Source organism: Chlorella variabilis (genome assembly GCF_000147415.1).
Source record: "Chlorella variabilis unplaced genomic scaffold CHLNCscaffold_4, whole genome shotgun sequence".
Lineage (NCBI taxonomy): Eukaryota > Viridiplantae > Chlorophyta > Trebouxiophyceae > Chlorellales > Chlorellaceae > Chlorella > Chlorella variabilis.
The window spans coordinates 10,371-24,915 of record NW_005435084.1 but is presented as its reverse complement, the minus strand read 5'-3'; the positions used below and the strand labels follow the sequence as shown (position 1 = coordinate 24,915).

At 63.3% G+C, this 14,545-nt stretch overlaps 1 protein-coding gene across 1 annotated transcript; it reads left to right on the top strand.

Annotated features, from left to right (window-relative positions):
• Window positions 1-1,229: 1,229 nt before the first annotated feature.
• On the top strand, window positions 1,230-13,659 carry CHLNCDRAFT_141861 (hypothetical protein; the record flags this gene model as incomplete). Its single annotated transcript, XM_005850163.1, has 39 exons — window positions 1,230-1,261; window positions 1,542-1,653; window positions 1,860-2,019; window positions 2,145-2,233; window positions 2,396-2,515; window positions 2,827-2,955; window positions 3,240-3,284; window positions 3,502-3,549; window positions 3,701-3,817; window positions 3,932-4,033; window positions 4,416-4,514; window positions 4,662-4,868; window positions 5,030-5,189; window positions 5,297-5,370; window positions 5,479-6,019; window positions 6,152-6,270; window positions 6,424-6,522; window positions 6,723-6,812; window positions 6,945-7,226; window positions 7,395-8,054; window positions 8,253-8,453; window positions 8,586-8,789; window positions 9,126-9,227; window positions 9,306-9,497; window positions 9,600-9,624; window positions 9,808-9,899; window positions 10,079-10,138; window positions 10,294-10,455; window positions 10,835-10,996; window positions 11,124-11,303; window positions 11,419-11,562; window positions 11,721-11,750; window positions 11,918-12,037; window positions 12,205-12,285; window positions 12,364-12,676; window positions 12,806-12,859; window positions 13,216-13,287; window positions 13,404-13,547; window positions 13,628-13,659. The coding sequence occupies 39 exons, from the start codon at window positions 1,230-1,232 to the stop codon at window positions 13,657-13,659; spliced, it is 5,655 nt and encodes a 1,884-aa protein (XP_005850225.1).
• Window positions 13,660-14,545: the final 886 nt, after the last annotated feature.

The window sequence follows — 14,545 nt, the reverse complement described above, 5'->3', positions numbered from 1 at the left end:
ATGCTGCATTCAGCCCTGGAGCGCAGCAGGACGGCGCCTTGCCAATGAGCACGCAGGGATGGCGCAGGTGAGGGGAAGGGCGCTGGTCTGTGTTGCAACGGAAGCTCACAGGCAGCAGCAGCAGCAGCTGCTGCTGCGTGGCAGCGGGTAGCGCAGCGGTCAGGTGGGGCAGCTGCGCACCACCAATGCACCTGCCAGCAGGTGTGTGTGCGCTGATCCTTCCGGCCTCCATGCCTGCAGACGCTCGGCTAATCTGATCAGCCCGCAGGCATGAGTGCCCGCCGACAGTCTGAGCTTCAATGAAGCAGCGGTGAGCCTGGCTGCTTGACGGCATGCTGCCTGCAGTCGCTCCTGGCATGTGCTTGCTTGACACTTTCTTCCCGTTCGTGGCTCCTTATCTCCCCCGTCGCGCACTCCACCATTCGCACTGGCACCACCTCTTCCACATGCCCTGCCCCCCAGCCCGCACCTGTTGCCCATCAACGCTGTGCGTGTGCCTTCCCTGCTGCAGATCTGCAGGTCCGGACTGCAGCAAGTACAGGGCCGCTTGGCCCACATGTCCCTCCACTCACCGCCTGGGGCGCGGCTGCCGACCAGGTGGGTTGCTGCTGTGGGTGCTGCCATAAGTCCCAGAGCACAGGCGTTTGTCGATCGAATGCAATCCTCCTGCCCACCACCTCTGCAAAATGCGAGTTTGCTCCAGAAGAATGTCCCCGCTTGCAACAGCAGCACCAGCAAGTTTGCCAAGACGCTGCTGTGCGCGCCGCGCCGCGCCACGCACTGGCGGTGCTGAATGCCGAGCGGAGGACGTGTGTTGCATCTCGCAACACAAATGTGCCATTCACGAGTAGAGAAACATATTCGGAGCAAATTGGCAGCTGGTTCAGCTGTACCCTCGCTCACTCCCTCGCGCCGCCTTGTCGCTCTCCCACCGCCACTTGCCGCTTGGTCGCCGCAGCGCCTGGCTGGGGCTGGCAGCAGAGCTGCTCTAGGTCGAACCACTCTCGAACCTGAGGAGGGCGGATGGAAAGAGGGAGGAGGACCAGAGCAAACCTTCTGGTGTACTCCGCTTGCAGTACGCCTCGTTTGTGCCATTCCTTGCTCCCAGGAGCCTGCCTCCACCGCATATCGCTGGCTGTGGGCCTCCAGTGCTTTGAAGCAACCAGGGTGGGCAGCAGTTCGACAAGAGTGCTTCTCGTGCTCGCCAGAAGGGGCACCGGGGATGGAACATGGCCAGGAGCCGACCCCTGGGCCTGCAGAGGTGGGCAGGAAGCAGGGCAGGGCAGGGAGCGGGCCCGCTCACCCCTTCGCACCTTTTTCGAGGGACCGCTGCCCACGCCCCTCTCTGGCTGCCTATCGAGTTGTAAGGGCGCTGCATACACTGGATGGGCAGCGCCCTGCAGGATGTCCCCTGGGGCTGGCGAGACCGTTGCACGCTCGACGCTGCCATCAGCTGCTCTTTGTACAAGGACATATCCAAGGCACACGCCAAGGTTGCTTGCGCTCCAAGGTTCTCTCTGATCTGCTATCCTGCTGTGCAGGCCTCAGGCGAAGCGCAGGCACAAGGCGGCGCCCCGACAGGCAGCAGCCACATCGCTGATGACGCCGGCGGTGCCAGCAGCAGCAGTGGCAGGCCGCCTGTCAGCAGAACAGGTGCTGGCAGTAGGCAGCAGCCAGCCAACAGAGCCGGCATCGCGCTGCGCAGGGCCGCAGTGGGCCCCGCACCATGGCCCCTCCCGGCTGGCCCTGTATTTGGGTTGCACAACAGTCGTGCAACTGCAGCCGTGCCAATTGCCGTGGGGTTCTCTCTGCAGTGTCAGCGAACGCTGCATTTGAGAGCGCGGCAGCTGGACCTGCAGAACCAGCAGCAGGAGTACAGGCGGCACCTGCAGGAGTCGATTCGGCGGCAAGCGCCTGCACAGGTCTTGCCGCACAGGCAAGTGATCCAGGCCGCCGAATCGGCCAGGCACGCCAGGGAGCTGGACGCCCTGCAGACAGCTGTGACCGGCATTAGCTCAAGTAAGGACATGCGCTCCACTACCTGTGCATGCATGCAGCCACCATGCCTTGGGAAGCATGTGCTGCTGTTCGCACCTCTGCTTTTGCACCGCTTCCACATCACAATTGCGGCGCGCTCCATGCAGACGCCAGCCAGGTCCAAGAGCAGCAGGCGCAGGAGGCTCTGCGCTCGAGCCTGGAGGCATCTGTACACATGCGGCAGGCCGCTGAGCAGGTGCATGGTGCCAAATTCTTTGCCATTCATAACCTGAATCCCCGGGCCTGGGTGCCCTTGCCCGCTATTGCAGCATCCGCGCCCAGCTGGCTTGAATCGCATCGCCTGGCAAGTCCCTCGCTTGCCTTGAGCTTCTCAGTGTCTGGCATCCCTGCTGTGCAGCTGGCGGCACGGCATGACATTCACATCGCTGAACTTGAACGATTTGGCGAAAAGGTGCCAAGCAGTTCCCCGGTGCGGTCTGTGGTGCTGTCCCTACTGGACCGCGGGAAGACCCTAAAGGTGAGCGCGTTGCTGCCCTGCTCAATTGGAGAACAGGTGGCAGAAGGATGGGTTTTGACTTAGCACTCCCCTGGGCCGGAGCTGCAGGATGAGCTGGAGCGGCTACTGGCGAGTTTGAAAGATCCGTGCCATGTGGTTGTTGTCACTCATGCAGCAACGGTACGCCTGATTTGCTTTGCTGTGGGTGAACACATGACTGGATGGCGTCCAGCCGCCTGCTCCAGCCGCCTGCATCCTCCAACTCCCCCAGATGACCTACCAGCCCCTGCCTCCGCCTGGCAACCTAACATGCGTGGTGCTGCTACCTGCAGGAGGACTTGGATGCAATGCAGCTGGAGACGCACCTTGCCACGCTTCAAGAGTGCGCCGACGCGGCACGGTTGATGCGCAACCAGCACGCGCTTCTGGGCAACCTGCACCACAAGCTGGGGCAGATGCAGGTAGGACATTCTGCATGTGCTGTTCTGTGCTATGCAGTGGATCGACAAACTCGTCCTGTAACCTTTGCAGGATACCATTCAGTTGCTGGATGGATGTGTGCAACCGAGAGACTTGGATCAGGGAGACCAGGTATAGTATAGAGGCAGCTGCGACCGCTGCCGCAATGCACACGCTATGCTCTGTGCTCGCTGGACGCGGGTCCTGCCCTCCCCTCTCGCGCTTGGCTGCGCAACAGCACGCGCACCGGCCACTGTTGCCTGCTGTGCTCCTCCCCCTCCCCCAGCTGCTGGAAGGCGTGTCGGTCATGGCGGAGTACCTGCGGCGCTCTGTTGGCGATCAGCACCTTCCAGCTGCCCACCTCAATGCCTGGCTGCACCTGTCCGAGCAGCTGGAGGGATACGCACAAGCCCTCAACAGCAAGCTGCAGCACCACCGCGAGGCAAGCAGTATGCAATATTCAACATGCTGATAGTTTGCTGTACAGCACGGGCTAGCTGCTGCCTCCTGCCTGACACTGCGGCTCAATTATTGTTGCCACCTTGCAGGGGATGCTGCGAACCATCCAGCATCCGCCCCTGGAGCACTCTGAGACGGTACGTTGTCTGGCAGGCTCCAGACAGAGACGCACATGCTAATGTGACCAGCGCTCGCAGATAAATGCTGGGGTCAAATATGACGACCGCGTGCCTCCCACCTGCCACATACCTGACCTGCCGGCATTTTCTGCACCTTGTCTCTCTGCAGGCATCTGTGCCCAGCTCCTCAAGCAGTTCTTCGGTGCATGCCTCGCTGAGTCTTGCCAGAGTGTCTGAGGATGACGGCTCTGGAGGATGCACGCCTGTGGAGGCAGGCCTGCGGCAGGTGCAGATGGTGCCTGGGCTGAGCGATGTTTGGACTCAGCTGTTTGCTTTGATCATGGGCACCAGCGATACGCTGGGCACGTTTTGCCTGACCTTTGCCTGCTGCCTGCTGTAGGAAGGGTGGCCCCTGCACCTGCAGCAGCAGGCACATCTGGACTTCAGAGGGGGTCTGGACGAGTTGCTGGATGCCCAAGAGCGTCTGAGCGAGGCCGAGGAGGTGCGCCAAAATCGTGTGGCATGTTGCCGTAACCCAGGGCGGCAGAATTGAGATGCAGTGATGGCTAATGGTGGTTTTGTCTCCCTGCTGCAGCGTCACAGTGCCGCTTTGACAGACGCAACAAGTCCCAGCAGCAGCAGCAGCGCCAAGCGGGAGCTTATTGCAGCCCATGACGACAACAGGTCACTGCGGGCACAGGTCCAAGTATTAAAAAAGAAAGTCGTCAGCCAGCAGCAGCTTGTGAAGAAGCGTTCTACCCAAATGCAGGCAAGCGCTTGCTGCGTGGATTGCGACTGCTGCACCCTGCCTTCATCTCTGTTTATGTTGCTGGCTGGCTGGAGCACGCTCTCATTTAGAACCTTGATTTTGGGTGTGGCTGCAGGAGTTGAAGTGCACCATGGCGCAGGCAATCAAGCAATCGCAACAGGGCAGCAGCGGCGACGTGAAAGCTCTGCTCCCCAACATCAACAGTTTGGCCATGGTAGGCTGGCAGGCTGTTGGGGGTGCAGACATTCAGGCTGGATGTGGCTGCGCCCTGACAGCGGCGCTGGCGCTGTTGTGAGCCGCGTCTGATGTTGCTCAGACGTGGCTCTCCCCCCTTCCCGCCCGGCTCGCCTGGCACTGATAGGAGCTGACCACCGTGACAGCCGAAGTGGCCGTGCTGCAAGGTCGGCTCGCCAGCAAGCCCATGGCCGAGGTGCTGGCAAACCCGCTGCCGGATCCTGTGTTGGCCTGGTTTGCCGAGCAGCAGGGTAGCATTGCCTCCGACCAGGCGTTCCACCTGGCTGCAATGGACCACCAGAGCGCCATGGCGGTTTACATCGCCAAATTGGAGGTGAGCAAGTTGGCGGATAGGGCACGTGCTCCTCTGCTTCTGCTGCTGTTGTGGGCGCGACTACTCTGTTGGCCCCTGGTCAAACGGCAGCTGTTACGATCCAGCCCCGGCACGGGCTGTGTTTGAGCACGCCTCCTTACCTTCGTTGTTTTTGCGTGCAGGCATCGGAGGCCGAGGTGCAGGCTGCACTGGTGGACATCGGTTTCATCCAGCAGGCGACCAGCGCGCTGCGGGAGCGCCTGACCAACATGGGCCACTCGCCGCTGCATCTGCACGGCAAGTTTTTGCTGCTGTTGTTGTGCATGTGCTCGCGGCATCGTGGTGCTTTCAAGCATCAATGCAGGCACTGGGATTGAGCACAGCTGCCCAAGGGTCCGCGCATCTTGTTTCTGACGTCAGTTGCCTCATTGGGCCACTCACTGGTTCAGGAGACGCCATTCCCTGGAATTTGGCAGCGGGCCCCGCCATCACCGTTCTCAAGAAGAGCTGCGACAAGCTAGCCGTGAGTTGACTGCGACTTGCCGTGGTGGTGGTCATTATTCAGGGTCCCGATTGTGCTCCATCCCACTGTCCTGAGGTCGCGCCCGTGTGGCTGGCTGCCATGCTGCAGGCAGATTGCTTCGAGGCGCTTGAGAAGCTGCCTCAAGCCGTGGAGCTGGCAGCGCAACGTCGGACGGCCCAAGATCTGCTCGCTGGGCTCAGGCAGTCGTGGGCTAAGTTGCAGCAGCAGACAACAGAAGCAGCCACCGCCTTTCCAAAGCAGGCTCCTGCCACAGTGAGCAGCGCAGCGCTCTTTGTGGCTGACAAGGAGCGGCAGCAGCAGGAAGCACAGACACGTGCCCAGCTCCAGGCGGCGCAGGCGGTGCAGCAGGCGCCGCCGCCGCAGCAGCAAGAGCAGCAGCTGAGCAGCCAGCTGAGCAGCCAGCTGGAGGGCCTCAGCCTCCCGCCAGCAACTGCCGCAGTAGAGAAGCTGCGGCGGGCAGCTGACCTGCTTGGGGAGCAGCGGTCAGCAGCACAGCTGCCAGAGCCAGTGCGGTGTGCGCTGGCGGGAGCGGCGGGGGCCGCCAAACAGTTGGGCTTGTTTGGCTTGGCAGAGGCTGAAGTGGTGACCCAGCAGGATGACTGGGCGCTAAACCTGCAGGGGGAAGAAGGTCAGCAAGGAGAACTCCACCCTTTCTGGATGCAAGCCTGACGGCGGCGGAGGAGAAGCATGGGCAATCCCTGCGCGTGCCTCCAAATCATATCATGCCAATATGCAACGCCCTGCCCTGCTTGCCTTGCAGCATCGCCGCTGGCATACAGTGGCTTCCAAGTGGCGGCTATGCTAGAGCACCACGCCTCCCGCCTGCTCGACTGCGCTACCCTGCTGCTGCCAGACCCCGGCGCTGACCTACCCCCACAGGTGATGCACTGCACTGCCACAGCTTGTGGCAGCCCAGCCAACCCCCCTCCCCCAAACTGCACAGTCAAGCAGATCGCCCGCCCTGCTTGTGCCATCCCTGATGTGTGTCGATTCAAGCTGCTGCTGTCACCCGCCAACTCCCCCTGCCTACAGACGGAGGCTGACCGCGGGGTCGGGGACATTCTGGCTGCATCGTGCCGCCACGCAGAACGCCTTTCAGAGATCAGTCGCTGCATGGTGGTGGTGCTGGAGGTGAGTGACACTCAGCCCAACAGACACCCTCGTGGTTGGCAACCAGTCCCTCTACTGATTATACACTCAGTAGAGGGCCCTGCAGGGACTCATCACATCATGCTTGTTAGCATCCCCCACCTACCACATGCCGTCGGTCTGCCTTTATGTGCTTGACCCTTCACGGTGCACGTTTGCTGGCTTCCTGTGGCCGCCTGCAGGTAATGCGTATGCCAGCAGACTTGGTTGCGGAGCTGCAGTCCCTGCAGCAGAAGAAGATCGCCAATACTGTGACTGCCGAGGAAGCGCTGGTGGGTGTCATTTTCGGCAGAGAGCGCCTGCAGCGTGCCTATGTAGGCGACAGTCAAGCTGACTTGCGTCAGTAGGCGACAGTCAAGCTGACTTGCGTCATGGGCATGCTGCCCCTTTGTGCATTCCTGCAGCGGGCGTCAATTCTGCACGACCAGCTTTGGGGCCGCTTCCAGCTGGGTGGCGCTGCGGCAGCGCAGCTGCGAGTGCTGCAACTGGAGTCCGCAGCCGCTAGCTGCCAGCAGCTGGCGGTCAACCTGCATCTCCCGCGGCCATCTGTGGAGGTGCGGCAGGCCGCTGAGGAGGCGCTGCAGCAATTGAGGAGTGATGCACGCAGCTGTCTGGCAGTAGCTGCTCCCAGCGCCAGCCAGCCCGGCGCCCAGGACCAAACAGAGTTCCTCATGCTGCTGCTTGGAGTGAGTGAGCCCCTCCGCCTGTGGTCGCGATTCTGTTGGGAACGGTGGTGGTTGCAACTGCAAGTCTGCCTGGTGGAACAGTCAAGCTTGCTGGGTCGCAGCGTGCCGACTCATCTGAGTTATGAACTATCTTGTGCTCACCATATTCTCTGCTCCCTGTCGGTGCAGATGGCGGAGAGCTTGGAGCGGAGCAAAACAGTGCTGCAGCAGGAAGCCTCAGCCTGCACCAGGGATGCAGCAGCTGTGCAGGCCAAGATTGCGGCGCTTGACCTGCATTTGGCGCAGGTGCAGGCATCGGTGGATCGGGTAGAAACCCTGCGGCGGTCGGCACCGGGTGCGCAGCAGGGAGTAGCAGCAGACGCAGTTGGGCGCCAGCAGCAGATGGAGGAGGAGTTGCGACAGCTGAAGGAAGAGCTGCAGCGGGCGCAGGGGCAGGTGGCACATGCGCAGCAAGCTGAATCTGCAACGGCAGACGCACAGCAGGCGGCAGCTGATGTGGCGCGCCTGCTGGAGCAGACGCGCGAGGAAGCAGCTGCAGACAAGGCGCAGCACGAGTGCGCGCTGCGGCAGCTGGAGCACCGGGCCAGCCAGCTGCGTGTGCTGCAGCAAGAGGTGGAGCGGCTCAAGGCAGCGCTGAGCGCCGAGCAGCAGGCCACTGCAGCAGCGCTGCGCGCCAAGCAGGATGCGTCTGCAGCAGCGCTGCGCGCCACGCAGCAGGCATCTGCCACCCAGGTTCAGCTGGATGACGCATACAGCGTCATCGGTAGTCTGGAAACCAAAGCCTCCGACCATGATATGCTTTTTAAATACATGGCCAACATGGACGAGGTAAGCCGCTGCAGCGCTGCAGCTGGGCCATGTGGGCGCTTCCAATTGAGTGGTCGTTGCCCTGTAATCAAGCATTTTCCTTCTGATTTTGACTGCGACTGCGGACTGTATGTGTGGTTCAGTGCGGAGGTGGTCTCCGCACTGAAAGCCTCCTCAGTGAGTCCTGGATGCCCTTCTTTGCTGACTGCTCACGTGCAGGTGATGAACCGCATGCGGCGGCAGGAGGGCACCGTGCGTGACCTGCTCAGCGAGATGGAGGAGCCGCTGCTGCGGGCGCTGGAGGAGGGGACCCTGGTGGGAGCCCCGCGGTCGGCAGTTTTGGACGCACTGCGCTGTGTGCAGCGCCTTCGCTTTCCGTCAGACCAGGCCCCAGATGCGACCGAGGGTATGCTGCAAGAGGTAGGCGGGCTGCTGCCTGGAATGCGCTGCACGAATGGCTGATTTTCTGGGTTTCCATGGTCAGTTGTGGTGAAATCGGCTTCTGGGGTTCACATGGCTGAAGTGCTCCCTCGCACTCACTGCGTGGTGCAGGTGCTGGAGCTGTTTGGCAAGCTGCGCACCTTGCTCGCTGCAGCCGAGACGCAACCTGCCCCCAGGCTCGAGGCACTGCTCGAAGATTTCTTCCTGAGCTGGGCTGCTCGGTTTGAGTCCATGCTGCGCTCTGTGCACAGCATCCTGCAGGCCACCATGTCCGACAGTGTCCTGGCCCCGGGCCTGTCGCGCTTCATGCTGGAGGTGGGTCGGCAGACACCGTAGCCGTGTCCGACTGGCGCTGCACTGCTACATGCACTTGAACCATGCCCTGCTGTTGCCTGCCTACTGACACAATCTAAACGATTGCTCCGCCCACGTCCTGCTGTCTGGCTGCTTCCAGGCAATGGCCACCACATGCAGCAACCTCAGTCCCGAGCTGCTGGCGCACCTTGGACCTGAGTTCAAGGCGGCCTTTGCTGAAAGATTGAGAACCTTTGCACATTCTCTGGGTATCCGTTGGGTACGCTGCCAGAATCTTCGCAGCCCAAAGCACGCCTCCCTGCCGACGCTACTTCCCTGCTGGTGCTGCCCCCGCAGGAGGTCCAGGAGCTGCAGCATGAAGGCGCTGCAGCTGAAGCAACACCTGCGACACAGCAGAGGCAGCGCTCTCCCACTGCTTTTGAGCTGCTGGGGGAGGCAGTGAGGGCCTCGCGTCTTAGCTCAGAGGGGAGCTTCTTGCTGCAGCCAGCGGGACCACTGCCGGCTTCCCTTGCCCAGGGCAGCTGCAGCAGCGACGGCGGCCACACAGGCGGCGGCAGCAGCAGCAGCAGCAGCAGCAGGAGTAGCAGCCACGAGGGCTCGCCCCTCGCCAGCCCCGACGCAGCCTTCAGAACAGCAGCGGAGGCTTTAGTGGGAGATGTTTTAAGCAGCAGCAGTAACCAGCTGGTCAGCAACCTGGTTGGGAACCTGGTGAGCACCAGTTTGGGGCCACTGGTTGGACTGGTTGATGCGCTGCCTCGTCGGGCCTTTCCAGTCATATCACCTTTTGGTCCATACGTGTTTGTTGTGCAGGCTGCCGCCGAGGCGGCTGCAAAAGGTCTCACGGACTGGGCGCCACCTAATGCACAGGCAGACGCATCTTGCGCCTTCCTTGCCTGTGCTTTTTCCGGCACGGCGTCCCAGTCGCAGATGAACAGCCAGGCTTCTAGCCGTGTTTCCAGCGAGGAACGGCTGGCAGCAGCGCCGGCAGCAGGGGTGCCTCCCACTGCTGGTACTGCAGGCTCAGAGCCGTTGCAGGTGGCGCACACACCAGCCGCGACGACCAGAGTGGCTGAGGCAGTGCTGCCCCTGGCCCTCTTCCAAACCCCGGCGGTACGCTTGTTGCCCTTGCTGATGGCCACCGCCCACCTCTCTGCTGCCCGATTCTGCAGTGCACTAAAGATTGCTGAAATCGCACCTGGCCACACCGGCTGCCGCTTCGCTGGTCAGCTGCGCCGCCTGTCAGTCCGCCGATTGTGACGTTAGGTTATGGTTGCTCCTTCCGCCTGCAGTCGGAGGCTGGATCCCGCTCAAGCCGGGATGTGTTCTCGTCTGTTTCTGGCCAACAGCAGGTACGCATGGCGCCGGCAGCGCCCCGCTCGCACACCCTGGCAGCAGGAGTGTCTTTGTCAGAACCTTGCAGGCAGCCGCCCGCCTAGGCAGCGGAGGTGGCTGCTTCTTGGCAGGAAGCTGGGCCTGACGCTGCCTGTCGGATCGTGCCCTGCAGGCGGAGAGCGCCCCGTCAGATGAGCTTCAGCGGCCGCTCTTCCCCACGCCCACGAGCCTGGCAGGGGAGACACAGGTGACACAGCAGCCGGCGGCGGATGCAGAGGCGGAGGGGGCCAGCGCTGGTGCCCAGCCGCCGCAGCACCAGCGCGCCGCGGCCGAGGTGGTTGTCGCACGCCGTGTGATTGCTGGGGCAGAGCCCTCGCCTGCTGTTCATTATCAGCGCGCCGCCTCTCTATCTCCTGCTCCACTGGCTCCTGCTACAATGGAGCAGAAGGTAGAGAGGCCGCGCGCTGATAATGAACAGCATGCGACGGCTCTGACCCAGCTATCGCGCTGGGAGGCATGCACGTCGCCGGTTACATGCAGGACCGTGCGGCTGACGGCCGCGCAGGGGGATGTGGTGGGCGCAGGAGCGGCGAGGAGAGCTCATGCGCTGGCGCCAGCTGCTCTCCTCGCTGCTGCATCTCCGCTTGCCCGGCTGCCATCTGAGCTGCCATCCCCGCCACCTCCTGCGCCGCCGCCACTTCCTGGTGCCGCAGGTAACCGCCGATGTTCATGCCCTGGAGGACCAGGTGATGGAGCTGGAGGCCCAGCTGGCAGCGCTGCAGGCGGAGGTGCAGCAGCGAGAAGAGCAGCTGGCAGCCAGGCAGGCGGAGATGTTCCAGCAGGGCCAGCAGCTGGCGGTGGCGCAGGAGGAGGTGGTGGGGCTGAATTCCCAGCTGGCATCCGAGCTCGGAACGGAGCTATCGCGCTGGGAGGCATGCACGTCGCCGGTTACATGCAGGACCGTGCGGCTGACGGCCGCGCAGGGGGATGTGGTGGGCGCAGGAGCGGCGAGGAGAGCAGCTGGCAGCGGCGCAGGAGGAGGTGGTGGGACTGACGGCCCAGCTGGCAGCCGAGCGGGCAAGGGGGGAGCAGCAGGGCGAAGCCCTGGTTGCGGCGCAGGCGGAGGCAGCCCAGCTGCGAGGCACCATTGCCTGCATTTGTGACGCCGCAGCCATCCCAGTGGTGAGCTCCTCGCGTTTGCATGCAGCTGTTCATTGAAGGGTTGCGCCCTGGAAGCACTGCCTGCAAGCAGGCCTCAGCAGTGGCCGACCTGCTGCTGCTCTGCTGTGCCGTGCAGGCCACGCTCGTGCTCCTGCTGCTGCTGCTGCTGCTGCCGCTGGCAGCGCTCCTGGCGGCGGCGGCCACCCTGGCGTTTGTGCCGCACGCTCGTGAGCGCGTGCTGCGTCTGCTGGGCCACGTCAGCAGGCTTCTGCCGTGGCAGGTGGGTTGCTGCGCTTGCTCCGCTGAAGGCGAATCGCCTGCCTGCAGAAGTGGGAGCATCTGGCTGACGCTGCCAGCACAAGCTCGGAGGGTTGCTGCTTGGGCAGACGTTGTTCCTCTCTCATCCCGGCTCCATCCATGTGCCCCATGCCCCTGCAGGCGCCCGAGCTTCCAGCGCCCATGATGCAGGTGCGCAGTGCGGCTGGCCTCGACGCCATTCAGTCGCAGCCCCATCCTCAGTGACAGGGCCCCATCCCCATCACCTTGGGACCATGGCCTGCTGTCTTTGGCACCCTGCTCCTGCTCCCCCGCCACCCTCCTTGGCGCTCCACGCTTCTGCCTCCCCTGCCTCGCAGTCGCTTCCGCGGGCTTTCCGCGAGGTGCTGGCCGCGCTGGCCCTGCTGGTGGCGCTGTGCGTGCCGCCCTGCGGCTGGGCCGCTGCTGCCGCCTGCAGCAAGGCGCCGGTGCTGATGCTGGTGAGGGGCCGCCGCTTTGGCAGCCATGGCTGCGGTGCTGCCTCTTTTTGGAGGGGACACCGGCACCTGCAGCAGCAGCACCACCACCACCGCCAGCAGCAGCAGCAGCATTGGGTTGGATGCATACTGGTCACCCTCAGTCGCTTCTGTGCCTCCCCGCGCTGCAGGCCGCGGCGCTGGTGGCAGCCCTCCGCCTGCTGACCTGGCTGTGGCGCCGGTACCGCGGCGCGGGGGCCGCCGCCTTCCTGGTGATTTAGGGTTGGGTTGTTTAGGGTTGGATGCATACTGGTCACCCTCAGTCGCTTCTGTGCCTCCCCGCGCTGCAGGCCGCGGCGCTGGTGGCAGCCCTCCGCCTGCTGACCTGGCTGTGGCGCCGGTACCGCGGCGCGGGGGCCGCCGCCTTCCTGGTGCTGTGCCTGCTGGCCTCCCTGCTGGCAGCCCCGCAGCTTCTGGGAGCAGGGCGGCAGCACGTGGCCGCCTGCCGCGGGCAGGAGGTGCCAAGCAGGGGCGCGCAGCTGCTGGAGCAGCCTTCGGTGCTGCCCACCGCGGCGCCTCAGCCGGCGGCTGGCCAGCTGCAGCTGCGGCAGCCGCCCACGTGCAGAGCGTCCCACCGTCCTGCTGTGACGGGGCGCGGTCAAGGTAGGCTGGCAGCTTTTTCTATTTGAGTAATACAGCTTGGCAGGCACCCCAGCAAGCTTGGCAGGCACCCCAGCAAGCTGTGTTGAATCCAGAAGACATAACCGCCGGCATGTGACCGTCTTTCCGCAGGCGGCGGTGTGTCGGCTGGGGAGCCTGCACGCCTGGCGCGCCCCGACGCCGGAGGTGAGTGGCGCCTGGCTGCTGGCCCTGCACGTGTATGACGTTGTTCCGCTGCGTTGCCGTGACAGCGACCCTGCCGCCATCGCTGCCGCCGCCGCCGCCCACATCAGGTGGCCCTTCTTCTGCAGGCATGTGCCCGGTGATGCCGGTGAATGGTGCGGCGGGCGAGGGCGCGGCCACCGGCGGTGGTGGAAGGTCGGCCGCCGAAGCAACTCTACCAGGCGAGGCTGGAGAAAACACGCCCGTGCTCTCGGCCTGGGCCTGGGCTGCAGCGGAGGCAGGTGGCAGGGCGAGAGCAGATGCTGCTGCATGCTTTCTAAGAGGCAGGCGCTGCGTTCGTTGCTCCCCTTGTGCTGCAGGCGGCATTGTCGGCGGGCACACCATCGTCCCTGCCCAGCCAGAGCAAGCCGGTCTGGCACAATTCTCCCCACGTGAGGCCCTGACGGCAGCCACAGATGTGTGTGTGTGTGTGCCGGCTCTGCTGTGTGCCGTGCTGTTGGTCGGTGCGCCGCCCAGAATGCCGGCCTCTCTGCATCATCTGCTGCAGATGTGTGCCCCCTGCCGCCGCTGCCGCCCTTCGTCGGCGACACCTGCCCGCCGGATGCTGCCTGCGACGACGCCAGCCTTGGCCTGGACGCCCTCCCGGCACCTGCGACCATGCCCAGCAGCAGCCCCGCCAGGGAGTCGGACAGTGCGCCTGGTAAGCTGCCGGCCAGCCGTGGCGGGGTGGCTGGCGGAGCCGGTAGTGGTGCTGCTTCTGTTCCAGTGCAGCGGAGCACATGCGTGTCTGTGCCAACGACTGAGGGCTGCGGGGACCCTTCCTTCTTGCTGCATAACGTGGCTTGGCTTCTGCAGCAAACGAGGGCGGCAAGGCAGGCGCTGCATCAGGCTGGCGAGTTTGGGTGCGACGTCTGGCCGGCGCAGTTTTGGGTGAGTAAAATGTGTTTTCTAGCTTCTTTGGGATTTCACCTCCAGCTGATGTGCGTGGGATGCGCGCGCAGCGTGGATGTCTGAGTTCTGCTGTGCCTGCTCACCATGTGCAGTTGCATTTGGCTTTCCGATAGTGCTGGTGCAAGCAACCACAGAGTTTTTGATACAGATGAATGAGCTGCCGATGTTCCGCGGCATGCAAGCTTTATGCACACTCATCACGGTTGCCTTGGGCTTATGGCTGTGCTTTGCGCTGTGATGTCTGATGTGTCGAGATGCAGCAGTTAAGCAATTCACTGCAGTGACAGGGCGCGTTCTGCACTTGAGCAACAATGTTTCCGGTGTAACGACGGGGACTATGGGGATGAATAAATGTGGACGGCCGACTCACCGCCATGCTGGCGCGGGCAGGACCGCGCTGGATTGATTGAGGACGGGCGGAACCAGCTCTTACCAATTCGTTTAGCACTTGATTTGCTCTTCAATTACAGTTCCCGCGCTATTCGAATAGCTCCCATCGAGAGATTGGTGTGTGTCAGTTGGGGCCGGCGCCTGCACTGGAGCGCTTGTTCCACCCCAGTTTTCCCGTACATGGCCTGATTCATTGAACATAGCCTCTAGCGTTCCTTCGGTTGGCGGTGTGCTGCTGAACTTTCGGTGGCACGCTGTGGACAAGCAACCGGTACGTTGCACCTGCACCGTCAATTGGACCGTGCTCGGCAGTGCTTTGCAGCAGCCAGAGTGCGCTCCAAGCCTTTG